Source organism: Cariama cristata, unplaced genomic scaffold (genome assembly GCF_000690535.1).
Source record: "Cariama cristata isolate BGI_N322 unplaced genomic scaffold, ASM69053v1 scaffold6349, whole genome shotgun sequence".
Taxonomy (NCBI): Eukaryota; Metazoa; Chordata; class Aves; order Cariamiformes; family Cariamidae; genus Cariama; species Cariama cristata.
This window is the reverse complement of record NW_009633950.1, coordinates 10,372-10,645: the sequence shown is the minus strand read 5'-3', so window position 1 is coordinate 10,645 and position 274 is coordinate 10,372. Positions and strand designations below refer to the sequence as shown.

Here is a 274-nt window from a genome sequence, read left to right as displayed (position 1 = left end):
GCCCTCGGACGCTGGGAGCCGCTCGACTTCACCGTTCATCTCCCCGGCCCCGTCTCCAGTGCCCCTCAAAAACTGCAGCACAACCAGCCTCTCTGTGGGCAGCAGCAAGGAGAAGGACTTGAAGAAGTTTTACAGCATTGACACAAAGGGCTTCCTCAACAAGCCCAGCTGGGCAGACGACCAAAGGCGGCACTCCATCGAGATCTGCCCCTCCATCAGCGATGGGGACTGTAGCTTCGAGGGCTCTGCCGAGGAAAAGCAGCGGTCCTCTCGC

At 60.2% G+C, this 274-nt stretch overlaps 1 protein-coding gene across 1 annotated transcript in view; it reads left to right on the top strand.

Moving 5' to 3' along the window:
- The window catches only part of LOC104166872 (voltage-dependent T-type calcium channel subunit alpha-1H-like), a gene marked incomplete at its 5' end in the record, with an annotated part of 53,217 nt that overhangs the window by 52,394 nt on the left and 549 nt on the right, over window positions 1–274 (top strand). The window contains 1 exon segment of the mRNA XM_009706966.1: window positions 19–256. Within this exon segment, the coding sequence (XP_009705268.1) occupies window positions 19–256 (238 nt within the window).